The sequence below is a fragment of the Nicotiana tabacum genome, chromosome 3 (genome assembly GCF_000715075.1).
Source record: "Nicotiana tabacum cultivar K326 chromosome 3, ASM71507v2, whole genome shotgun sequence".
In the NCBI taxonomy this organism is placed as follows: Eukaryota; Viridiplantae; Streptophyta; class Magnoliopsida; order Solanales; family Solanaceae; genus Nicotiana; species Nicotiana tabacum.
In genome coordinates this window covers 113,844,791-113,869,326 of record NC_134082.1, presented here as the reverse complement: position 1 = coordinate 113,869,326, position 24,536 = coordinate 113,844,791, and the positions used below count along the sequence as shown (strand labels likewise).

Here is a 24,536-nt window from a genome sequence, read left to right as displayed (position 1 = left end):
CCCCCTGTTGGGCCTATACTACAGTAAAGGTCATGCAGTCTCTGTTCGCTCGTCTGTCGTCCTCCATAGGACGTCGAGCTACGGAGATCTTGTCAATGGTCGTGGTCATCCAAATTTGGACCCATACAATTAGTCCCTCCGCTTGTCGAGGTTGCAACTTGGTGCGTCCTTGATAAGAGGACACCACCCACTCTTGTGGAGAAATTTGGTTTTGCGAAGCGCTAGGGCTTGGCCAACAACGGGAGGTTAGCGTGCTTAACAAGACACTAGATAGTGTATCTTATCGGGAAATGACATCATCTCCATGTGCGTCATCATTATGCGTGTTTTTGAGACAAGGGTTGAGGGTTTGTCACTTTGGTTTCAGTGCCACTCTACAGCCTTCCGCTTCGATTCTGGCACCACCCAATCCTATAAATAGGTGGAGGGTTTGTTTTTTCAAAAACTCTTGGCAATTTCATTTCTGGAATCCTTTCTCATCCTTCCCGTGTTTGTTCCAACAATTTTCTGCTTCCTCTTCTCCCATTCTTCGTTCATAGCTTTCTCTATTATTTTAATACCTTTTACATCGAAGAGATGCTTATAACACATCGATCTTGTGAGGGGGTTTCTGACGCCACCCCGTTGTCCGTGGGGCACCCCTCTAGCGGTGAGGATATGACGGTGGAAAAGAGGGACAACTTTCCCACCGTGGAGGAGTTGCTGCCGAGACACCCCATGTCTCGAAGCGACTTTCTCAAGGATCCTCCTCCTATTCCCGTGCTCTCTGAAATGGAACAAGTTCATATTGATGCTCTCCGTACAAAATATAACATCCCCGCTCATGTTGATATGGTTCCAGCAGGAAGGGACTTCGTGGAAGTCCATAGGCCTGGGTACTATGCTTTTTATGAGTACCCCTTCGTATCGGCTATTCTTTCCCCCTTCTCCCATTAGCGGAAGAGTTCTGTTAATTCTATTTGACTTTCCTGGCACAACTTTCCCCATACACGCTTAAAATACTTCTACTGTTGACAAAGTACGCGGAGTTGGCGAGGTGCGAGGTTACCGTTCACCACCTTCTGCACTTGTTCTCATCCAGCTTTCATAGGGGCACTATGGTACATTTGAGGCACCATGGGACAAAAGGACTGGTGGTTGGGATTGACGACCGAGCAAGTCGCAAATTTTGGTATATGTACTTCTTTGTCAAAACCGAACACATTGTGTCTGACCCTACTAGGTTCCCAGAGCGATGGAATGAGAATCGTAAGTGTCGCCATTTTTTTGCTCTTTCTTTTCTTCTTCATTCATTATAGTGTTTGTTTGTTTCTCGTTTGCAGCTATGGGGCGTCCACCCCACTCTATCGCAGGTATAAGGGATTGGGTAACCCGTTTGTTGCTCCATGCAACGGAGACCCGAGATTGGCCCACTTTCATAAAACGTTTCGGGCCGAGAGTTTCATCTGGTAAATGTCTTCCCCTATATCACTTCGTTGGTTATATACCATTTTCTACTGATACGACTCTTCACGATGACAGGTCGATGAGCTTCTAGGCGGAGGGCCCCAGTCCTTGCATTTCGATAGGCTGTCATTGCTGTAGGAATGCAATTTACCTTAAGTGAGTCCGTCCGGGAAGGTCGTGCTCAACCGATACAGATGGGGGATTCTTCTCGCGATATGGTTGTGAGGGAAGAGACCCCTTCTGTACCGACCCGCCACCTTGTGGACGAATCCTCTAATGGGGATGAGTCGTTACTGAGGAAAAGGAGAAGGGTTGATCTTGGGAAGGATGTGCCGTGGACACTAGTAAAAGTAGGACGGGTGCATCGCAGACGGCGTCTGTGCCTATGCTTATGGCCGACACCATCTTGGCGGGGAGGTCTCCCCAAACGGAACGGGTTTACCCAAGAGGTGGTTCTGTGCACTCCGCTGAGGGTGGTGCATCATCTAACATCGGAGAGGGCCTACGTGTTGGGGGCGAAGGCTCGGGTTCAGATCTCGACCTGGAGGATGTTCGTGAGTTTTTAGAACGCCATACTCATGTGGAGGCCAAAGTGGAGGGTTCTGATCGACATATAGTTGTCCTAGGGGACTACAACCTATTGTCGAACTGTGATCAGGTGGCGTCTGCTTTAGCCCCTTTATGTGCTTCCCCCGAGAGCGAGGCTCTTAGAGCAATGAGCGACATGGAGTTGTCTCGGAACGTCGCCGGCATGGCCTTGCGGGTAGATGTCTTACTTTTTCTTTTCGTCGTTGGGTTTGCATTGTTATTGTCGACCTGTCTTTTCATTTTAACTTCTTTATTGTTGTACCAGACCCTTATCATGGAGAACAAGCACAAGCACCGGGAAAGGAAGACGACGGCCATCTACGGGAAGATATCTTCCAAATATCAAGAATATCGCACTAAGTACCGTGCGATGGCCGACATCTACAACCAGGACCCTGATTTCCAACTGTTCCGTGAAGGGCTTAAACAGAGGGAGGATCAATTGGCGTCTAAGGTCGAGGAATTGAGGGAGCGAGACGAGGACCTTATGAAGGGCATCTCCCGCAGCAGTGAACTTGAGGCATCCCTTAAGGTGAAGGAAGATGAGCTCGAGTTAAGTAGAGGGGTGATGGCCGAGAACGTTGACTTACAAGCAAAGATGGCCAGCTTGACTGCCGAATTGGGTATGAAGGCGGTGGAGATTAATGGGCTTAAGGGTGAGTTGAGTGTGAGTGCCGATAAGCTGGCGACTGCTATTTCTAAAGCGGTGGTCTTGGAAAATACCCTCTGTGATGTAGGTCGGAGCTGACCAAGGAGAAGGAGGCATCCGCGCTTAAGATAGCGGGGCTTGAGGGGCGTGTTAAGGAGTTGGAGGCGGAGTTATCCACGTTGACTGGACAAGTGGCATCATTGAGAACGGAGGACGCACGTCGACACTCTCAACCTTCTGTGTCTCGTGCCTCGGCCGATCCCATCGTGCCCCGTCATTTATATGAGTTGTGGGTTCACGCCGAGGCCCAGCTCGATGTGTACAAGGCTCTTCACACCGACGGGAGGGAATCTGAAGTAGAACTTTAGGATATGCGAGCCAAAGCTCGGGCAGCTCATGAGGCATGCGGATATGACCCGCTTACGCCTGACGGAGATGATATCAACTCTGATGATGCGAACCGTCTTGCCTCTGATTCTTGGTACGAAGATGTGTATGGTACCATGGACGATGTGTAATTTTTGGTTTGTACTTACTTTTGCTTCAGGATTTTTGTAAGGGCATCTTTGAGCCAATTGTAAAGATAGGTGTTGGCAATATTCTGTTGTAATGAAAAAATTGTTTTGTCAATTTGGTGGCAATCTTTGTTATATTTTTGTTGATTTGAGTGATGATGTTACCTTCGAGTCGATATCGAGGTAATATCGCGTCGTAGTTTGAGTGACGTCGAACTTGTATCTTTGTCGATGGCCTTAGCCATTGGGATGTTACTTTCGAGCTAGCGTCAAAGTAATATCCCGTCATAGTTCGAGTGAGGTTGAACTCATATTTTTGTCGATGGCCTTGGCCATTGGGATGTTACTTTCGAGCTGGCGTCAAAGTAATATCCCGTCGTAGTTCGAGTGAGGTCGAACTCATATTTTTGTCGATGGCCTTGGCCATTGGGATGTTACTTTCGAGCTGGCGTCGAAGTAGTATCCCATCGTAGTTCGAGTGAGGTCGAACTCATATTTTTGTCGATGGCCTTGGCCATTGGGATGTTACTTTCGAGCTGGCGTCGAAGTAGTATCCTGTCGTAGTTTGAGTGAGGTCGAACTCATATTTTTGTCGATGGCCTTGGCCATTGGGATGTTACTTTCGAGCTGGCGTCGAATTAGTATCCCGTCGTAGTTCGAGAGGTCGAACTCATCTTTTTGTCGATAGCCTTGGCCATTGGGAGTTTCATTCATACATTAGAGATTTGATTATATTCCTGTAGGAAATACATGTTGATTTTGTACCTATAATGGAGATTTGGCTATCTATACCTAGTCCCTTCATTACTCGGCCTGGAGATCATATCGATGGGCGGGGTAATGAACAACACTTCGGACCTCGAGACGTCTCCCTTGCCGCCTCATTAAAAACCATACCGAGAAAACCTGATTGGAACAAAACCCGGATGAGGGAGAAAGAGTACGACTTAGGCGGCACCTCTTTTCAGACGTGGAAGTATTTGAGAAGGGAGACATTCCAATTGTTTTGGAGCAGTTTTCCTTCCATTGTCTCTAACTGGAATGCTCCTTTGTTTGCTGCCGCCGTGATTTTGTATGGCCCATCCCAGTTTGTTCCCAGTTTTCCCTCATTAGGGTCATTCGCTGTTTGTGTTTTAGCTTTGAGGACGTAGTCTCTGACCTTGAGTGGTCGTACTTTGGCCTTCTTGTTATAGTACCTTTCTATTTGTTGCTTTTGGGCTACCATTCTTACGTGGGCCATATCTCTTCGTTCTTCAACTTCATCCAGGTCTTGTAGCCTACTTTCGTCGTTACTTGGCCCGCTTTCGTTGGAGTATCTCAGGCTAGGTTCTCCGACTTCGACGGGTATAACCGCGTCAGTCACATAGACTAGTGAATATGGCATCTCGCATGTGCTGGTTTTTGGCGTGGTGCGATATGCCCATAATACTTTTGGCAGCAGATTAGGCTATAGCCCCTTGGTGTCCTCAAGCTTCTTTTTCAATATATTCAAAATCATTTTATTGGAGGATTTGGCTTGGCCGTTTCCAGTGGGATAGTATGGGGTGGAGAGTATTAGCTTGATGATACTCGGTTTTCTTTCCGACGAACTGAGGTCCATTGTCACAACTGATTTCTTTAGGAATGTCGAAGCGGAATATTATATTTTTCCATATGAACACGATAACTTCTTGCTCACGTATTTGAGTGTATACGGTGCTTTCACCCATTTAGAAAAATAGTCAGTTAAAACCAAAAGGAAGCTTACCTTACCTCGTCCTACTAGGAGGGGTCCGACGATATCCATCCCCCACTTTAAGAATGGCCGTGGCAAAGTAACGGAATGCAGGAGTTCTCCTGCTTGGTGTATCGTAGGGGCGTATTTTTGGCACTGTTCACATTTCCTGATGTAATCTGTGGCTTCTTTTTTCATGGTAGGCCAGTAGTATCCTGCGCGGATAAGGCATCTGACGAGGGCAGAGTTTCCCATATGGGCGCCGCAATGCCCCTTGTGTACTTCTTCTAGTACCCACCTTGTTTGATTTGGCCCAAGACATTTGGCTAGGGGGACGCCGAACGTCCTTTTGTAAAGATCATAGTTTATGAGGCTATATCTCGCCGCCTGTATTCGGAGCTTTTTGGCTTCTTTCTTATCTTGTGGGAGCGTCCCTTCCTGTAAATATGTTACGATACGGTTGCGCCAATTCCAAGTTAGGTTTATAGAATGTACCTCGACATGGTCTATTGAGGAATGGAGAAGGGTGACCACATTTTCCTTGTTGATATTTCTGGTGGCTGCTGCTAGCTTGGCGAGACCGTCCGCTTCGATATTCTGCGCTCTAGGTATCGGGTCGAGGCGGAATTCGTCGAATTCTGGTAGCATTTTGTGAATTTCCGACTCGTACTTTTGTAGTCTCTGTTCTTTGATTTGGAAAGTCCCAGTGACTTGGCTCACCACGAGTTGAGAGTCGCAATGGAGGACGAGCCATCGAGCGCCATATTTGAGGGCCAATTTCAATCCTGCAATCACAGCTTCATTAGATGCGCCGCGGTGTAGAGGACCCAGAGGTCGGAATATGCGAAAGTGCGGAGCGCCTCCTGCTCTACTTCAGGCAATACCTTCGCGCTGAAATCGGCGAGCACTTGCGACTTTATGGCAGTTCGCGGTTGATATGTTATGTTGTGCTCGCTTAATTCTATGGCCCACTTGGCCAACCTACCCGATAGTTCGGTTTTGTGTAGGATACCCCTAAGGGGGAAGGTTGTCACTACCTTTATGGGGTGACATTGAAATATGGTCTAAGCTTTCGTGAAGCTACGACTAATGCCGGAGCTAGTTTCTCAAGGTGGGGGTACCTTGTTTCCGCATCAATTAAGGTTTTGCTGATATAATAAATTGGAGATTGCTTACCTTTGTTTTCCCGGACCAAAACTGCATTTACCGTGACTTCGGAGACTACTAGGTACACCAGGAGGCATTCGCCCAGGTCTGCCTTGACGAGTAGTGGCGGCGAGGACAGGTACGCTTTCAGTTTTCTTAAGGCGTCAACGCATTCTGAATTCCACTGTAGCCCATGATCATTCCTTAGTACATTGAAAAATTTATGGCATCTGTCTGATGATCGTGAGATGAACCTCGATAGGGCGGTTATTCGTCCTGTTAATTTCTGTACCTACTTCTTGTTGTTTAATGTCTCCGGTATTCCTTCGATGGCCCTTATCTGATCCGAGTTGATCTCGATACCCCTTTGCGACACCAAAAAATCAAGGAACTTTCCTGAGGTTACGCTAAAGGCGCATTTTTCGGGATTTAGTTTCATTCCGTATCGCCTCAATAGTTCGAAGGCTTCCTTCAGATGACCAATGTGATCCTCCTTCCTTTTTGACTTCACTAGCATGTCGTCGATGTAGACCTCCATAGTATTTCTGAGTTGTTCTTTGAACATCTTGGTGACTAACCTTTGATACGTCGCCCATGCGTTCTTGAGTCCGAACGGCATGACTCTGTAGTAGTACGTTCCTTGGTGAGTGATAAAAGTTGTCTTTTCTTGGTCTTCTTCTGCCATTAGAATTTGGTTGTAACCAGAATAGGCATCTAAGAAGCTTAAGAGTTCGTGTCCCGCCGTTGCATCGATGAGCTGGTTGATATGTGGTAATGGAAAGGAATCTTTTGGGCATGCTTTGTTCAGGTCGGTGAAGTCGACATACATCCGCCACTTCTCGTTCTTCTTTTTTACCATGACCATATTGGCGACCCACTAAGGATACTTTGACTCTCGGATGGAACCATTAGTGAGCAACTTATCAACTTCTTCGCTGACTGCCTCGTTGATTGCGGCATTGAACTTTCTCCTCATTTTCCGTACTGGCGGGTAAAGAGGGTCGACATTCAGCCTGTGTGTGGCGAATTCCCTTGGTATTCCCGGCATATCTGAATGGGAAAAGGCAAACAAATCGGCACTGTTAGTTAAGAACTCATGGAACTTACTTGGTTCTAAGAGGTTGTGTCTGATATAAGCTTTTTTCGTGTTGTCGGTGTTGTCCAATTGAACGGGGTCGAGGTCTTCTACGGTTGCCTTGCGGGCTTCTACAACATCTGGGTCTTTGATGGCCTCTATTTGTATGTCGGGTTTGGTTCCCGACATGGCTGATTGCTATGCTTCCACACTTTCCCACTTTAGTTGTTGGGTGTGTGTGCAATCTTGGGCGATGCGGTAGCACTCTTGGGCGGTGCGTTGCTCGCCCCGGATGCTGAATATTCCCCATGGGGTAAGAAATTTGATTACTTGATAGAAACTTGACGGGACGGCCCGCATGGCGTGTATCCATGGACGCCCTATAATAGCGTTGTAGGTTGTTTCCTTGTTCATGACGTGAAACGTCGTTTCCAGAGTGACTCCTCCAGCCAGATCGGGTAGCACTATCTCTCCAGAGGTTCATTCCACTGCATTATTAAAACTCGTTAGTGTTATGTAGCGTGGTACTATCTTTCCTCGAGTCTCATCTGTATGAGGACTCGTGGATGAATAATACACGCACCTCTTCTGTCATCCACCATTATTCTTTTTACATCGGTATCTGCGATAAGTAAAGTTATAACCAAAGCATCATAGTGAGGGAAAGACAAACCGTTGGTATCTGACGTATCGAAGATGATACTATCTTTGAGGTCGTACCGTTCGTGAGCGACTGTCCGCCTGAGTTTGTGTGTGGTGGTGAATTTCACATGGTTGATTACCATACCATTGCCGCCGCCAATGATCATTTGTATGGTACGAGCTGGTGAAGGTGGTTATGGGGGTCCGTAAGGTTGATCGCGTCCACGAGCGAAGTTAACCCATCCTCGATCGCTCAGTAGTTCTTTCAGGTGTCCCTGGTTTAGCATTCTTACCACTTCCTGTCGTAGACCTATGCAATCTTCGATCTTGTGTCCCCTTTCCTGGTGGAATTCACACAGAACATTTGATCTCCGGGTGCTTGGATCCGACTTCATCTTTTGCGGCCACTGCACCTTTATGCCGAGCTTTTCTAGTGCATACACTATTTTTGAAGGAGAAACACAAAAGTTATGAGCAGATAACAGTGGAGGCATACCTCTTTCGTTTCGATGTGGCACAGTGTGTCGAGGCGCGACGTCTACATGTCGTGGAGGAGGTGGGATGGATGTCCGGATGTAGGGCTGATGCCTTTCTCGATTGAAACGGGATAATTGGTCCCTTCGACCATCGTTGCGGCGATCTCTCCTTGTTTCGATTTGGACCGATGTTAGTCATTGAATCGGACCATTTAGTTCGTCCTCGTCTGCCCTTACTTCAGTACAATAGGCATTATGGATTTCTTCCCATGTGGTGGGAGGGTACTTCATGAGTCTACTTAGCAGCTCTTTGGTTGCTTTCGACCCGTTTCTATTTAACCCATTTTGGAATGTTGTTACCGCCATCCCTTCTGATACGTTTAGTAGGCTCATTCTTACCATGTTGAATCGGGCTAGGAAATCTTGAAGTCCTTCGCCCGTCGCCTGCCTAACGGCGAAGATGTCATTTACCCTGGCTTATGCCTTTTTCGCTCCCCCGTGAGCGGTGACGAATTTATCTGCCATTTTTTCGAACGTTGATATTGACTGTGCCGATAGTTGTGAATATCACGTCAGCGCTCCCTCTGTCAGGGTTTCACCGAACTTTTTCAGCAGCACCGATGACACATGTTCTTTTGACAGGTCGTTGCCTTTTATTACCGTGATGTAGTGGATTATGTGATCTTCCGGGTTCGTGGTGCCATCATATATTTTCAAGTATGGCGGCATTTTGAAGGTTTTTGGAATAGAGTGGGGAGCTGCCCCGTCACTATATGGTTGATTGATGAATCGGCCTACGTCACGTTTTGGTAGCAACTTCGGAGCGCCCGGTATTTTATCGACCTTTTCCTGATGCTCCTTCATCTGATCACAGAGCGTTTTGTTCTCGGTTTCCGTTTCTTCCATTTTCTTTAAGATGGCTACAAGTGCATCATTACATGCATCAATGACAGTATGAGTGTTATCCGTGCGTGGAGTTTCTGACTCATCGGCGACAATTGCAGTTTCTGCATGTATTGTGCCTCTGATATCCATTCGAACGGGTTTATCGAGTATGTTGCTCAGGGTGTTTGTCAGCCATTCTTCTAACAGCCTTTTCACAGCCGGTGGTGCTTCTCCTGCTGCGGATGTTGAGGTTTCCCTCTCGCGCGAGACAGTCACGCTTTCGTGTCGGGGGGGGGGGGGTTGAGGTATCTCCTTCAGGTGTAGCGCTTGGCGTTGCGTTTTCATTATCTTCCCTGCCAGCTTCGTTGATGGAATCCAGAAGGTTGTTCGTGACACCTACTATTGCCTTTAATCTTGCTTACCCCTTTCCTTGCCATTGTTGGTCTTTGCGAGGCTAAGAAGAGGTGATTATCCCTTTCAAGGATCTAGACGAAACTAAAATCTCAGCTATAGAAATCCCCACAGACAGCGCCAAATTGTTTGACTCAAAAGATATTGGAACCTTTTTGAATAAATCAATTAAAGAAAATGGAGGAGTAAATCTTAGCTAAGTATAATAATCTCTAGAACAAAAGGTATAAAAGATGAACACAATCCTAATATTTCTTGATCTTGTGAAGATGAGTGATCGAACATTAAGGATGCCAATCGTTTATGTAGAAAAGTATTACAATTAGTGTTCTTAGCTAGAAAAGCTCAAAAAAGCCCCCTTGTATGTTTTCCTGCTATATACAAGGGACAAACCCCTTCTGAAACCTAAAAGACATATCATAGGGAATATTTGGAAGAATATTCCTAGTGCCCCCTGTTGGGCCTACACTACTGTAAAGGTCATGCAGTCTCTGTTCGCTCGTCTGTCGTCCTCCATAGGACATCGAGCTATGAAGATCTCATCGTTTGTCGTATTCGTCAATGGTCGTGATCGTCCAAATTTGGACTCATACACTGCTAACTACCAATCTGTAGACCTTTGTTTCGATATCGGAGGAAATTCAAGTCATACGTCTTTATTTCCAATTTTCTTTAAAGTTCGCATGTGACTTCTTAAGTTGTGTCAGATTTGCTAGATCTTTTTCATCTTCTTTTCTTTCTTTCTTTTTATTTTTGATATTTTGTTGAATTTTGTTCATACTGATACTAGCTTAGTGTTAATTTCGAGTATTCTATTAATTTAATTAATATTCACAGAACTGGACGAACAGTTTAGTAGTTCCGGATGTATATAGCAAGAAATATAACTGTTGTAATGGTATCTCGTATGGACGAAAAAAAAACATCTCGTATTCACTACGAAAATACATATACGTCTTTTCCTTTTTGTTTTTCAAGGAAATGGTTTGGACTATGGGTAATACACCTTTTGTTGCTTCAACAATTATATTTATAGACAGGTAAAAAGCCAAATTAATTTGCTTTTTTAACGGGAAAAAATTACATCTTACACAATGACGTATGTAAAATTAGCTTTTTGTTTGCAAATAAGGCAGTAGGCACTTAATTAGCGATACCGTGTGTTCTGTTTCGTCGTCAAAGTTGGTTCTCCCATAGTAATTAACAGGTAACAGTTCGTATTTAAAGAGGGCAGCAGGTTGAATGGAGCTTCATTTAATTTTGGCTGGAGTTGGTTCATCACGTGATAGTACGTTAGATTAGTGCACTGTGTGCCAGTGAAACAGTTATTTTTATTAACTTATACAGTTGCCTTTCCACCATTTAGAATATGTATGACTATTTCCGTGATGACTACTTAGGAATTCCTTCCTTTTTTATTATATATGTTCCAAGCAAATCTAACTTTACTCCACGAAATCATTTCATTGTCTAATATACTTTAGGCTGGACTATATCATATTAACTTTCAGTGCGGTTGAAACTCTAAAATCTTAGATACAGATCTCACCAAAGATAATACGAAAATACATATTGTGCCTGATAATATACTACAGGACAATTGACTGACAATCGCTGCTAAATGAGAACATTTATTACTGAAGATGGGCAAACAACAAAGGGTCAACACATCTTCTCTACATTTAAACAACAAAGGGTCAACACATCTTCTCTACATTTACGTACATTTGAACTAGCCTAATGCATCACAAAGGATTCTCACTGAATTTTCCATTCTTGAATAGCTCTTAGCATCCTTGCAGGTCCCGCCACCGGAGATAAACCAACCCTGCATGGTAATGAGTATAAGCCCCTGCCACAACAAGTACATGAAATAGTTGGTGGCTGTGGCCAGCGATATCAAACTTCCCGGGCATCCATCTTTCTGGAACTCTCATGGCATATACCAGTGCTCCAATGCCATAAAATATGCCCATCAAAAGTTCATATCCAGTTGTGTGAAGCGCCTCGGGTTGGTGCCAAAATAAAACCAGCTTGTGCAGAATTGGTACAGCGCCTGAAAAGCCCATTCCAAAAAATAGAGATGCTCGAATGGTTCGATATTCTGGGGTCTGGAACACAGGAAGGAGGGAACCCAAGATGGTGGCAATTCCCAGGAGGGTAATAAATCCCAGGTACAGGTTGCAAAAGAAGGGGTAACACATGAAGGAATAATAGACGGGAGGGTAAAATGAAGTTGATATCAGGGCAGCGATACCAGCATAGTCGAGACTCAGCATGATGTATGATAAATGCTCTGAATGGCAAGAAAGTAAATGACATGTGCTGCTTGCTAACAAGCAAAACATGGCCCCACCAAGGAAGGCATAGAATGGCCAGCGTGTTATTGGTCTCACCAGCAATGGTGCTATTATATTTGCCACATCTTCCTTTACACTCTGCTGCAAAAATTGAACAATAGTGAAAGATCAATATCACAACTAGAAGACTAGACCATTGAGTGCATATACCATTCCTGGTATCCAAGTAATTATGCGATTATTTCATAATAAGGCTACTTCAGCCTTGGATTAGAAGCAATCATAACTATATTAGCTCTTTTGTATAGAAGTTTAATAGGTAGTATCACTTGAAAGGACATAATGAACCAGAAGTAGTTTGTTAACTCCTGTTTTCTGATTTATCAAACTACCATTCTTTACTTAATTTTCCATATGCAAGCACTTCTGAAGTTACTTGGTCAATCTTATCAGAAAATGGGAGGAATCCAAGCAACTGAAGGGAACAACATTTGGAATGGTATAGTGGAGAGATGCAATGGTATAGTGGAGATGCATATGAGGTATAATAAGTATTACTACTTAACTATGTTTTCATTTAGGATGAATTGATGTACCTCCCTGTAAAGAGTGGAGGTAGAGTAAGAAAGGCAAGCCTCAGGAAAGTGTATGATTTATGCAATCCAGCAGAAGAAATACTCAACATGAATCCTACAACAAAAGATAATGCAAGGGAAGTACATTATGTAAGGAGATTCCATATTAGGGAATCTAGTGGGATATTGCAACCCAAGTGACCTTTTATCTTTGCACTTGGACACCCCAACTACAAAACAAACATGAAGGGATTTTCAAGGGAATTTGTTTAGATTATGAGATTTCTTAGTCTCTAAGAAGGCTGAATAAGAACAAAGACTAAATATGAAGCTTTACTAAGATAAGAAAGATAACAGAATAATCAGATAAATAGGGAGATTATTCAAATGGTTCAAAATAAGCAATTGTATACATTTTCATACATACCATGCAATGCATGAGGCAGCAGAGCAGCCATCCAACAAAAGAAAGAAAAGATTTAAAAATATCATAAGCACGGCGCAGAAAGAGTAAAGGGAATTTATTAAGCACCAGAACAAGGAGAACTAGGTAGATTAAATTTTCCAGGGGTAACATATACAAGTTGTATTTTCATTAGGAAGAAATCTATACCGACCTTCTAACAGCTCCATGTTCTTTAATTTTTTTAGAACAGGTCCACGTCCTAGTACCAATCACGAGATCCAGAAATTTAAAGATACGACTCCCTATTGGTGTCAACTGTTTAATTATTGAGCAATAGAGGCCCATCAGCACTCACTGGAAAATGTCTTTATGCAGAGATTGGAAATCTTAAGGTTGAGGTAGCAATGGTGTTGAAAGAAAACCAAAGGCAAAAAGGCTGTCAGAAGAATAACATCACGTGGGAATATCCAACCAAATAATTCAGAAAGTTCTGATATAGGAGGAAAAAAGCCGGAGAAGAAGTTCTTTAGCAATGTGCATAGGAATGAATTAATGCTCCAGCAGAAATCAATCAACCTATGACCAAACTTAATTCGAAATGACAAATTTTGTGTACTAATAAGTGTTTAGCCACTCTCTCTGAATGACTATAGAATACTCTCTTTAGCCAAGCAAGCAAGACAGATGGAATAAACAAAATAAAAATTGGCTGCACTACAGCCTAAAGAAGATATAAACGCCACTATGGATTTGAGAATTCCTGGCCAAACAAATTCATCTTTAATGGCATTGATAACAGCTACGACAGCACCAGTTAGCATCAGTAAGATGAAATCAATGTAAACAAGCAGTACAATATAGACAGCTGGATAATTATGGTTATTTAATCTAAAATGAGAAGTCATTAGAAGCAATGGTTCTTTCATACATGTGCAGCTTAAGCAGACACTAACTAGTAGTTGAATGATGAGGCATTCTTACCAGTACGCAGACATCCGTATGGTTGCTGAGGGAAAAACGCTCAGGTAGACAGTTAGTCAGGAGATCAAGAATATGCCAACTAGAGGGGGATAGTAGCAAACCATCTCGAAGTCTGTGCAAATCAGGCATATGCGGCAAAGAAGGAAGACAAGTCAAAACCTCTGATTGTAATTTGTGTAGATCAGCCTTCCTCAGCACATCAGGGAGATTCTGTAAGGAATGTAGATCTACAACCTTGGGTACTTGGATTGCAGTATAAATGGTCAGCGCAAGGAAGAGGAAGAACCCTATCAAATGCCTATAACAAGTAGGAAAATCAAGATTCTGGTCAGTAATCTATTATTTCTTAATTTTAGTATGTTGGGATTTAAGATAGTATAGAGAGAACATTTAACAAACCAATGACCCAATAGCATAAAGGAACCAGCAATAACATGAACTAGAACTGAAGGCACATGCTATGACAGCAGTTTCCGCTTCAGTAGAGGTTTAGTAAGGAAATTCAAAAGGTAAATTAAGCTGTCCGCCTTGTACCTAAACTCCATATAAGGCACAAACATAGAATACATATGTTACTCTTCAAATATGAGTTAGGGGATCTCTCACAAATTTCACTAATACAAGAGTCTATTCTGGACTTTGGTAACAATCCCATATATCAGTTTCAGAATTGTTGCTAACTATTACTGCAACTTATTAAACCCTCTATAGATCTCTTCTAAGCCCAAACTTCTGAACCAGAAAGTAAATGACTAAGTAGCATTCTTATCCTTGGTTAGACAGCAGTAGCACTCATGAAAAACTTTTATGTTTTTAGCACCAAATTACTAAGTATAACAATCGATCCAATAACCCCTTCAAAAAAAGAAAAATAGAGGCTACTTCTCAGTCTGAAAAGATCCTCCTCATCTTAGGACAGCAGCTAAATGACTGATTGACCTCTTTTCAGCCAAGTTCAAAGCACCTTAGATTACAGTGTGGCTTACTATAAAGACTTGAGTAGATGATGAAAAATACTGTATGTGTTATTGAATACCTCAATGAGTTTAAATACAAGTTACAGTAACCATCTTTGTAGAGTTCTATGTAAACCTAATAACTGATGAATCCTATCTAAATCAAAGGGATAACTCTAAATGCCTAACTATAATATCATCTTATTCTAGAAGATAAATGCAATCTAATCTAAAGAGATAAATACTAAAAACAAACTGATCAAGAACTGGTGATCCAATATGCCCCCCTCAAGTTAGGCTATGTGTCACTAAGCCTAACTTGAACAAATTGCGTTCAAAAGCTGGTTTGGCCAGTGCTTTCATGAGCATATCAGCTAGTTGGTCAGCAGAATGAACATGAACAACTCGAACCACCTTCTGTTCAACATTGTTGCGCACAAAATGAAAGTCCACCTCAATATGTTTCATGCGACTATGAAGGCCCGGATTCTCGCTTAGATAAGTGACACCAATGTTGTCACAGCAGATAGTAGGGGTATCTCTGACAGGGAGTCGCATCTCAAGCAGTAGGTTTCTGACCCACAGTAGTTCGGCGAGTGCATTGGCAACAGCTCTATATTCAGCTTCAGTTGATGAGCGAGTTATAGTCTTTTGCTTTTTAGAGGACCAACTGATAGGATTGCTATCAAGAAACAGAATATAACCGGATGTGGAGGATCTATCAATGAGATCTCCAGCCCAGTCCGCATCAGAGTACATACGCAAATTGAAATCAAAATTCGGCGACACACGTAGGCCAAACTTGATCGTACCACGAAGGTACCTAAGAACTCGCTTCACAGCTTTCTAATGAAGATCGGATGGTGATTGCATAAATTGGGATAATTTGTTGACTGCATAGGAAATGTCTGGCCTTGTAAACGAAAGATATTGAAGTCTGCCCAAGACTCGACGGTAGCGAGTAGCATCAGTTAACGGAGCCCCATCATTGAGTTTGAGCAACTCAGAAGCACTCATCGATGTGTTTGCGCTCTTACAATCAGCCATCAACTCATCATTCAGAATTTCATTGATATAAGTGGCTTGCGAGAGAATAATGTCATCAGCATTTCGAACCACCTCAACACCAAGAAAATAATTGAGATTTCCCAAATCTTTAATGGAGAAGCGAGAGGCAAGAGAGGCTATAACTTCATTGACGGTGATTGAGTTGCTGCCAGTTACTATTATGTCGTCAACATATACCAAAATAAACATGAAACTAGCATTACTATTTCTGATGAATAATGAGTTGTCAGATTCTGCCTTAGAAAATCCCATGTGGGCAAGATGGCCTTTGAGCGCATTATACCAAGCCCAAGGAGCTTGCTTCAGGCCATAGATTACCTTGCGCAACTTACAAATATGAGTTGGATTATCAACACAAGTAAAGCCCGGAGGTTGCGTCATGTACACTTCTTCTTCAAGGTCACCTTGAAGAAAAGCATTGTTGACGTTGAGTTGACGAAGGGGCCAATGAAACCAAAGGGCAACAGCAAGTATGATTCGCACAGTAGTGGATTTAACAACCGGACTGAAAGTCAATGCCCGACCTCTGAGTGAATCCTTTTGCAACTAGTCTCGCCTTGTAACGATCAACTGACCCGTCTGCTTTCCTTTTAATCCTGAAAAGCCACTTACATGAAACAACATTCTTAGAGGGGTCATATGGAACTAGTTCCCAAGTATGGTTTTTCAGTAAAGCATCAAATTCTGAATTCATGGCTTTCCTCCACTCAGGGTGCTTTTGGGCTTGTTTGAAGGTGTGTGGTACAAGGGATGGTTCTGAGTAGGCTAGGTAATCAAAAATCTGTTTGGTTTCTGGATGTTGTTCTGTGAGCGGGTGACTATACGAGTTGGAGGGGTGAGTACGTGTGGTGGAGCAGGGGGAGGTGCCATTGAAGTGGTGGATTTGGGGTGTGGAGAACGACGATTGTAGACTATCAGAATGGAGTGGGTGATTTTATAGGGGGATTGGAGGCTTGGGGTCTCACAGAAGGCTTAGGGGATGGGTGTGGGCAGCAGGGATCTTGGGGAATTGGAGTTGGAGGAGGAGTAGTACACATACCTGGAGTAGAGCTCTGTGAAGGAGGGGAATCCGCATCTTCCGCTGGTGTTGCGCCGGATATGATGGATTGAGCCGTGTTTAGTGGAGAGAGGGGAGGAGGTATCGTTTGGGGCTGGGACTCAGAGGTTACGTGGGGGGAGGGTGTTTTGAGGGGGGGGGAGCAAATCAGAAAGAGGGGAAAGGTTGGGGGTGGATCTGGGTAAATCAAAAGTAGTTGTATTTGTCCAATCTAACTTAGTGGGTCTAATAGTAGTATTAGAGAATAAACTTTTGAAAGGAAAATTATTTTCAAGAAATTGCACATCTCTTGATAAATAAATTTTAGAAGAAATAGGATCAAAGCACTGGTGACAATGATGGGACAAAGAGAACCCGAGATATACACATGGTTTAGACTTAGGTTCAAGTTTGTTTTTAGAGTACGGTTTAAGCCAGGGATAACATAAGCATCCAAAAGTCCTTAGAGAGGCATAGTCAGGTGACTTGCCAAATAATTTTTCAAACTGGGAAGAGTTATTCAAGAGTGATGTGGGTAGATGATTAATTAAATACACAACATGGTGACATGCGAAGGACCAAAAAATCGGTGGAAGAGACGCCTCATGTAAAATTGTTCTTGCAGTTTCAATAACATGACGATGTCTACGCTCAGCAAGAGCAACTCGTTGAGGCGTATAGGGTGGGGTGGAAAGATGTTCGATACCATGAAGGGCTCATAAGAGTCAAGACTTTTATACTCTCCTCCACCATCAGTATAAAGCGATTGAATTTTGGTATCGAAATATTTTTCTGTTAAAGGGTGGAATTTTTGGAACAACTCCTTGACTTCGCTTTTATTTTTTAGTGTATAAAGCCACATGTATCTTGTGTACTGATCGACAAAGATGCAATAATATAATTTTTATCATGGGACAAAACAGGAGAGGGCCCCCACAAATCACTAAAAATAATTTCAAGCGGTTTAGAGCTTTCCAAAGTTAATGTGTGGAACGGAAGCCGATGGGATTTATTAGACAAACAGGAATTACAATAATGAAACTTATCTCGTTCAACAAATGGTAGAGAGAATTTATTCAAGACATAATTAAGGACTCTAGAGTGCGGATGACCCAATCTTTGATGCCAAGTGGTCAGAGAGGTTGTAGTGGTAGATATGTGAGCTTGTGGATGCGAATTGGGCCACTCATACAGTCCATGTTTCTTCCGGCCGTACACCAGCGGGGTTCGCAATAGCCGCCACCAATACTACATAAGTAACTGTAGTATCACGTGCCCGTATGGTCATGCCGAAGAAAGAGCTCATGGTCAAGCATCTTTTCATATAGTTCTTCATAAGTAACTGTAGTATCACGTGCCCGTATGGCAGCCGAGATATCAAGAAACTCAGGTCCAAGTCCACTAAGGATTTTGACTATGAGTTCGGAATTAGTGACAGGGGCACCGGCAGTAGCAAGTTCATCTGAAAGGTACAGAATACGTTGAAGGTTCTCGGTGATAGGAGTGGTGTCTTTTGTGATTCGGCCAAGTTGATCACGAAGACTGAAGATTCGGGTCTGGGATTTGTTTGCGTAGGCAGTGTGCAAAGAGTCCCAAGCCTGTTTTGATGTGTTAGCAGCGGCAACTGCGGAGGCTATGGTAGGGTCAACGGAAGCCATAAGGGCATTTTGAATAAGTTGATCCTGACGGAACCAAAGTGTGTAAGCAGGATTAGGGGTTGTGTTGGTTCCAAAAGTGGTGCTCGGAATGGGGGCTGGGGTGGATCCATCAAGATGACCATAGAGGTCATGACCATACATAATCATGGAGAACTGAGCTTTCCAAGTAGCAAAATTGTGACTGCCACTAAGTTTGATAGGTAGTTGGGAAGCGGGGTTGAACTGAACTATGATGATGGTACCAACAGTGTTGTCGGCATTGACAACTCTGGTTGTGTTTCCATCTTTCGTCATTGGAGGATTTGGTGTTTGGAAAAAAAAAAGGATCTAGCTCGTTAGAGTAGTATAGGTTCTGATACCATATAAAGACTTGAGTAGATGATGGAAAATACTGTATCTGTTATTGAATACCTCAATGAGTTTAAATACAAGTTTAAGTAACCATCTTTGTAGAGTTCTATGTAAACCTAATAACTGATGGATCCTATCTAAATCAAAGGGATAACTCTAAATGCCTAACTATTATATCATCTTATTCTAGAAGATAAATGCAATCTAATCTAAAGAGATTAAATACTAAAAACAAACTGATCAAGAACTGGTGATCCAATACTTACTGCCCTCAACAATGAAGTTGAAAAACGTTGCGCCGAAATTCAATTCATAGCATATGGTCTTTTCAAATCTTTAGTACCAAACATAAGGGATATATGCATAAAGATAAAAGATCAGTAGTTCTGGATACTATACAAGTCAATTAATGTAAAAGTAAAAAAGTTCCAAATCAAACTTCAATTCTATAAAACATGAAAAGTTCCAACCTTGGGATAAGAGGGTTGTTAAAACTTAAAAGTGAAGAATTGGGAAATCTTACGTCCACACATTGAGGGTCTCATTGTGAATAATGAAAATGCTGAGTAAGGCCTGCTTCAATGGCCATTCGGCCCGGTAATGGCCAAGAATATATTCGTTGTCCTTTAAATAGGCAGGCAACGAATGGTACTCCACCAGTTGGTAGTTCACCTTCTTCCATAATCTCTTCCCTTTCCCTTCCTTTGAACCAAACAACTTTTGATCCTCACAACCAGTCAATTTCTCTTCAATTTTCTCTTTGTTCTTACCCATCTTCAAAATTCAACTTGTTGCTGTCAAGAATAACAACACACAAACGCCAATTAAGCTGAATAAACCAACAGATCTAAGTCCAAAATTAAAAACAAAAAGAAAATGGGTATGTGGTGAATAAGTTCCAATTAGAACATACGTACAAGAAAGAAATGCTTCAGCAAGAACAAGAGAACCTAAAAAGGATGATCACGCATTTCCTGATCCAGGAATTGACGGAGGATTTTAGAAATGGGAACAAAGAAGAGGAGGAGAAGAAAAGGTCCAGGAATGAAGGAATTTGAGGTGGAGTTTAATTTAACAAGGAACTTCGACGTGGTCGATGCAACTGAGTTTTAATACAAGACGTAAGGAGAGAAAAGGAGAGATTGTGACTTTTGCTGAGATGCCTTCAAATAGATGCGGAGATGCTGAGGTGATTTTGTTTCTTTCCGGTTTTGGCACGATTGCTGCCCATTTCACAGTGTAGAACACAAAAAAGTTTACTTGTCTTTAATGCTACAAATTACAAATGCATAGTATGTTGTTAATCACCGTTAATTAATATGCATTCACATTTTGATTTAGTTATAATTTTTTTTTTAAAAAAAAGACAGGTATGGAATAGAAGTGAACTTAGCTGCCAAGTCTTAGGAGTGCCCTGTTGTGGACTAGTAGCGAGTGGATTTTGTTTCAAAAGGAACATCATTGATTGGTCTATTGGCACAGAAAATTCAGGAACTTAAAAGGTTGTTATATCCACGAATATTTATTATGCTGTCATTATTGCTTAGCGATTGATGTTGTTTATGAAGTAAAAGCCTTTCCCATTTCATAGTATAATAGCAAAATTTAACTAGACAAAAAATTATGAAAAAAAGCTTGTTAATTATATACCAAAATTACGATTAGAACTTATTTAAAGATGTCATGATATTTTATAACTGTAAGCCATGTAAAGATTCTAATATTGTTTTCCAAAAAAAAAGATTTTAGTATTAAAATATTTCAAATATAAAAACATCCTATTCGTTTCAAAATAAAAAGTTAACCACTGACGATTGACAAACGGAAAAAGTAAGTATTTTACGTGGCAAACCTTGGAGTTGATATGCATGCTTACAAATATCTAATTCCACGTCACCTTGGCATTTTGCTTCATCACTACCACACAATCCACACGTGTTTCTTTTGTTACTTTTTCTCCTTTTTCTAATTTTGCTCAGTCATCTGAAAAAGACAACGATTTGGAGAACCAAAGACATTACATTTAATTTTTTGAATAAATTTTGATATAATTTTTATTAACTTTCAGAAAATAAACTTTACATACCTAAAAAGTTAAGTTTATCCTAATTTTTAAAGTTACTACTTACTAGTAGTCATATTCATGATGCGCGGTCAATATTAATAAAAAATAACAATTAAATTAAATTGTGATCGAGATTGTTTGAATATATTAGATCGTATTGTTTTAATAAATTCTAATTGTCATCTTATTTGTCAATGCAATATACCCAATAACAAAATATCTATTAAATTAAAAAGAAGACTTACATAGTTATCCAATAACTTTTTTGTTCTCTATTTTTTTCTTACAATAATTATAAAAAATATTGTATTACTTATCCTATCCTTTTTTTAATTGCTAATTGTTTAGCTAAATATTTTTTTTTAAAATAAAAAATTTGTGATTACGGTTGTCATTCTATCCTTGAAAATTGTTAAGTATTATATTTATTTGTGATCGAGATTGTTTGAACATATTAGATCGCGTTTCTTTAATAAATTTCAATTGTCATCTCATTTGTCAGTACAATATACCTAAGAACAAATATCTATTAAATTAAAAAGAAGACTTAAATAGTTATCGAATAACTTTTTTACTTTGTATTTTTTTATGATATTATTCAATATATAGTATTATTAAATTGTTAATATTATATCCTCCTATCCTTATTTTGCTACTCCTGTTATATATAGATAAATAATTAAAAAATATATTGTATTATTTATCCTATCCGTTTTTAATTTATTAATTTTACTAAGTATATTATTTATTTATTTTGATTTTTAAAATTAGAATTTTTCTGGCAATGACACTTGTCACCCTTTCTTTGAATTTTACTAAGCATTTTATTTATATGTTTTGCTTTTTAAAATTAAGATTTTTCTAGTAATGACACTTGTCAAACTATCCTTATTTTGCCTCTCCTATTATATATAGATAGATTTATATTAAAAATTAGTAAATCTGTCCGCGCTCGCGTGCGGGGTTATAAAAACCCAAATATTTCAAATTCACAAATTATATTTTACTAAGACAATAAAATCACATTGTGGTTTATTATTTCTCTTTAACAATAAAGTCATAAAATTATAAAATTGCAAAGCAATAAAAATAATTCTCATATCCCTAGTGTTTATATTCAAATTTGATAATAGTGAATTAAATAGATGAAAGTGCGTCAATTCGACTAATCACAATTAAAAACCAGAAGCCATACGAATGAAGGAAAAAACTTAACTTAGTCCAATGACTTAAATAAGAGTACATATTTTTTGTTTTTACTAAAAAACTTGGAAAGTTGAAGAGAAAAGAGAGCAATTATTGACGATGTTAAGAATAATACAACTCAACGGCAGCATTGCAAAAAATGCAGGCGTGTCCATTTGAAGTTTCCTCCATATCAGAAATCAGTAGTTAATTCTACAAAAGAAGAAGAAAAAGATAAGCTATTAACAAACAATCATATAGATTATTATCTCATACAACTTTTTTTTAAAAGAATTGTGATGAAAATATTTTCCAAGTTACTCTAGTAATTTCTTGTTGTTCGTCAAAAAGTAGTACAAGAATAACATAACTCGAAGACTAAAACAGTAATACTGAAAACACAAGCATGCCATTTGATGTTTCCTCCATATTAGAACTCAATAACTTAATTCTTCAAAAGAAAAAGAAAGACAAACAATTAACAAATTTGTCAGACAATTTATAAAAGAAAACTTATGTGATGCAAATATTGTCTAATTACTCTAATAATTTCATATTTAAGTAAAAATCGATATGAAGATCTCTACATAGTTAATAATAATAAAAATTAAAGAAAACTTACAGATAGCCTAGATAAAAAGAAAAGAAAAGCAAATTAAAGAGATTAGCTTGATGATGCCCGCAATAGTCAATGCATTTTTGTAAAAGTATCAGGATAACATAATTATCCTGCATAACTATTTTTACATAGTTATCCTATTGTATATGCATAACTTCTCTTGTGTTCCTGCATTGCAAAATACAAACACAAGATCCTGCTCTAGCTATCCAAGTTTTCGAGACCCATTTGTTGGATTGTAACTTTATGAAGATGACATACAATCTGATCAATCAAGTTATGAAATGAATATGAGAAAACACAATAATGTGTCATAAATTTATACATTCTTGGGGGTTACGAATAGCAGAATAGGAAAGATATATGGAAGTTATTATAAACATAAATGTTGAACATATAAGGGTATTTATTTATTAATTTTTTGAATAAACGGTGTGACTCTTCCTTACTCCACTATTATAACTATTCAATGTGGTCATAACTCTTCAATATATTCACATAAAATTAATTGATAAACAATTAATAGAAGGGAAAAAGAAGCAAAGAATGAGCAAAAAAAAAAGTAAAAAAAGGAGAAAAAAGATAAATAAGTTTTTTTAGCCAAAGAGAGGTACCAAGTTATCTTCTATTGTCCCAATTATATATATATAAATTTAGTGTTGGTTATAGGAGTACTTAATGCCAGAGGAGGGGAGGTTTGGCAATAGCAAACTACACGTCTGGAGCACAATACCCAGCAATATCTTTTTGGCTGCCCAAAGCAGAAAATTTCAGTGAGACAGTGACTACTGTAAAAAAAAAAAAAAAAAAAAAAACTACAATTTCATTAAATAAAAAAAGAAATTTAAAGCAGGTCGCATCCGGGTTTATAAATTTCCCCGTTTTCACAAAATTACAAAATTATCCTTATGGATCTCAAAGACCTACAACTAAATGATTTTGTATTATTTTCGAAGTTCACTCAAAACTAAGCGGTAAGTGAATAACGATGTTTTACTGATGAAATTTCCTCTTTTTTTTCATGTAAAATTCACGTGCAAACATTACTTGAACTTTCAAATATTTAATTTAAAGATCTCCCATTGTTAGGCCTACTTAGGGCTGTTCACGGTTTGATGAAAAATCGATCCAAACCGAAAACCAAACCAAACCGATTAAGTAAATCGATATTTTTTTTGATTTGGATTGGTTTTGATTTTAAATTTTAAAAACCGATAATATTTGATTTGGTTTTGGTTCTATTATAAAAAATCGAAAATAAACTGAACCAAACTGATTAATTATATACAAATTTAATAATTATTTATATACAATTTAATATCTTTTTTTAAATAATTTTAAATATTTTATGCAATTTAATTGTTATTTTGAATTTTGGTTTATCCTACTTATATCTTAAAAGATTGCCTAAACCCAAAACAATAGGAATCGGCCAATTTTTTTTTTCCTTAAGAGACTTTAATTCTCTAACCCTCCGCACATATTTTTGCCTAACAGAAGAGTTAAAAAAATCCTACCGTAAGAGTAAAGAAAGCAAACTCAAATTGAAGGACTACAGTGGCTAAAGCTTGAGAAAGCAAACTTTAGTTGTTTTTTTGTTCATTCTTTTCATATAAAGAGGTAAATAAACTTTCAGTTCCGAAAGAAATATATAAAATAGTATAAATTTAGCAAATTATTTTCAGATTATTGTCTAGTGTTGTTTCACTATTATCGACTTATTATTAGCTTACTACGAACCGAAAAACCGAACCAAACCAATGACAACCAAACCGATGGTTTGTATTTA

The 24,536-nt window shown here is 40.0% G+C and overlaps 1 protein-coding gene across 4 annotated transcripts; it reads right to left on the bottom strand.

The window, feature by feature from the left end:
* Nucleotides 1-11,061: 11,061 nt before the first annotated feature.
* On the bottom strand, nt 11,062-20,137 carry LOC107795025 (heptahelical transmembrane protein 4). Of its 4 annotated transcripts, none has more exons than XM_016617586.2 (4): nt 19,796-20,137; nt 19,402-19,672; nt 13,810-14,107; nt 11,062-11,988 (listed from the first exon to the last, which is right to left on the bottom strand). In XM_016617586.2, exons 2-4 carry the CDS (start codon nt 19,650-19,652, stop codon nt 11,335-11,337), a joined length of 1,203 nt encoding a protein of 400 aa, XP_016473072.1. In that variant the 5' UTR covers nt 19,653-19,672; nt 19,796-20,137; the 3' UTR covers nt 11,062-11,334. The 4 variants fall into 4 exon arrangements, with proteins under 4 accessions (XP_016473072.1, XP_016473074.1, XP_016473073.1 ...); XM_016617588.2 differs by having other exon boundaries at nt 11,062-11,985; XM_016617587.2 differs by having other exon boundaries at nt 19,792-20,045.
* Between the last annotated feature and the right edge of the window lie 4,399 nt (nt 20,138-24,536).